Source organism: Apium graveolens, chromosome 6 (assembly GCF_009905375.1).
Source record: "Apium graveolens cultivar Ventura chromosome 6, ASM990537v1, whole genome shotgun sequence".
Taxonomy (NCBI): Eukaryota; Viridiplantae; Streptophyta; class Magnoliopsida; order Apiales; family Apiaceae; genus Apium; species Apium graveolens.
In genome coordinates, this window is record NC_133652.1 from 193176548 (window position 1) to 193178974 (window position 2427).

At 45.8% G+C, this 2427-nt stretch overlaps 1 protein-coding gene across 1 annotated transcript; it reads left to right on the plus strand.

Annotated features, from left to right (window-relative positions):
- The first annotated feature begins 1430 nt into the window (after positions 1-1430).
- On the plus strand, positions 1431-2128 carry LOC141665647 (uncharacterized). Its single transcript, XM_074471635.1, has 2 exons — positions 1431-1687; positions 1789-2128. The coding sequence occupies exons 1-2, from the start codon at positions 1431-1433 to the stop codon at positions 2126-2128; spliced, it is 597 nt and encodes a 198-aa protein (XP_074327736.1).
- The last annotated feature ends 299 nt before the right edge of the window (positions 2129-2427 follow it).

Below are 2427 nucleotides of genomic sequence, written 5' to 3' on the forward strand. Positions count from 1 at the left end.
TGATAACCTCGATACATCACTTGATGATAAAGTTCCCAACATCTAACGGAGTAGGCAGTCTGATAGGGTCTCAATACGAGTCACGCGACTGCTATCACAAGGCTGTTAAGGAATTCCGTAGGAGAAGATACGAGGGGAAGGGCCTTCCATTTGAGGGAACGGAGGACATTCATACAAAACCAAGTGGAGAGGTTCATGCCCACTATTTCATGGAAGGCCCAGAGGAGGAGGAAACCCGTATCACCGGGACTTCTGTTTTGATGTTGGGGAATGTTTCGAGGATCCGTAGTGTGGAAGAAGCGAGACTTTGATTTCGATTTGGATCCCAGGATCCCTAAGCCCGCCGAAAAGACGGGACCGGCCGAAGACACAATATCTATTCCGGTCGGCAAAGATGACCCGAACAAGGTTTTGAAAGTGGGATCCCAGTTAGGTGATGAGATAAGGGAAAGTCTTACCCGCTTCTTAATTACAAATCTTGATGTCTTCGCATGGAGTCATTCAGACATGGTGGGAATCGACCCAGGAGTAATGTGTCACCGGTTGAATATCTTCCCGAATTGTACGGGCATACGTCAAAAATGCCGCCCAGTGAGCGGGGAAAGGGTGATAACATTAAATGAAGAAGTAGACCGGTTGTTGGAGCTGGGACTAATCAAAGAATCCTTCTACCCCGAATGGCTTGCAAATCCAGTGCTTGTGAAAAAGTCAAACGGGAAGTGGAGGACGTGTGTGGATTTCACAGATCTCAATAAGGCCTTTTCAAAGGATAGCTTTCCGCTCCCACGAATTGATCAGTTGGTTGACGCGACAGCAGGGCATGCCCTGCTGAGTTTTATGGATGCATACTCTGGTTACAATCAAATTCTGATGTACGGTCCTGATCAAGAGCATACATCCTTCATCACTGACAGGGGGTTATACTGTTACATAGGAATTCCGTTTAGTTTGATTAACGCTGGCGCAACCTACCAGCGGTTGGTAAACATGATGTTCAAGAACCAAATTGGGAGAACCATGGAGGTGTACGTGGATGATATGCTGGTAAAGTCCAAAGTGGCGAATGATCATATCAAACACCTAATGGAAATGTATAACTAACTAAGGACGTTTCAGATGAAGTTGAACCCATAAAAGTGTGTGTTCGGCATGGAGTCGGGCAAGTTTCTCGGGTTCATCGTCAACCATAGGGGAATTGAGGCCAACCCTACAAAGGTCAAGGCACTGTTAGATATGAAATCGCCCACCAATGTGAAACAAGTGCAAAGTTTAACTGGGAGGATCACCGTGCTGAATCTATTTGTTTCCAAATCTTCTGACAGATGCAAAGAATTCTTCAAGGCGATTAAGTTTGCAGGGAAAGACTTTGCATGGAACCGGAATGTGAAAAGGCTTTCAGAAAGATCAAGGAGCAACTGAGAAACCCTCACATGCTGTCAAAACCATTAGATGGAGAATCTCTAGTACTATACCTCGCAGTGTCTGAGTATTCAATCAGCGCAGTTCTAGTAAGAGAGGAAGATGGGCGGCAGTCACCAGTGTACTACGTGAGCAAGCGGTTGCACGATGCTGAAACTCGCTACACAAGCATGGAAAAGCAGGTTTATGCCTTGATCCTTGCATCAAGGAAATTACGGCCATATTTCCAGGCCCATAGAGTTGAAGTTCATATGGCATACCCGCTACGGCAAGTCCTTCACAAATCAGAGTCATCGGGAAGAATGCTGAAGTGGGTTGTGGAGTTGGGACAGTTTGATTTGGAATATGTGCCCCAGACAACGATTAAAGGGCAAGCCTTAGCTATTTTTTGTTGGAATTTGATTCTGAAGTTGATGACAAAGCTTTAGTGACGCTACATCCACCTCATGTTGAGGAGTCTTTGGAGGAATTTCCACATCCCTGGTGGATCTTGCATGTGGATGGGGCAGTTAACAATGGAGGAGCAGGTACGGGTTTAGTACTCGTGTCTCCAGAAGGCCATCATCTGATGAGCGCAATTCATTTCAAGTTTTATGCAACAAATAATGATGTGGAGTATGAAGCGTTGATTAATGGCCTAAAGATCGCTTTGGAAATGGGAGTGCGAAACCTAATTGCGAGGAGTGATTCAGAGCTAGTGGTGAAATAGGTGAACGGGGGATTTCAAGCGTGAGGCCCACAAACAGAATTATACTTGAGATGCACACAGCGCCTGATTGGAATGTTCAAAGAAGTTAGGTTGGAATGTGTGTCGCGGGAGAAGAACAGTAACGCAGATGCTCTAGCAAAGATGGGGTCGCAACAAGAGGCTGTGGTATTAGGATCCATACCCCTTGAAATCCAGGAGATTCCTAGTATCCCAAAGATAGAAATTATGCAAGTGGATGAGGCTCCCAAGGAAATATGGATGACGCCCATTCTGGCCTACATTCACAAGGGAACACTCCC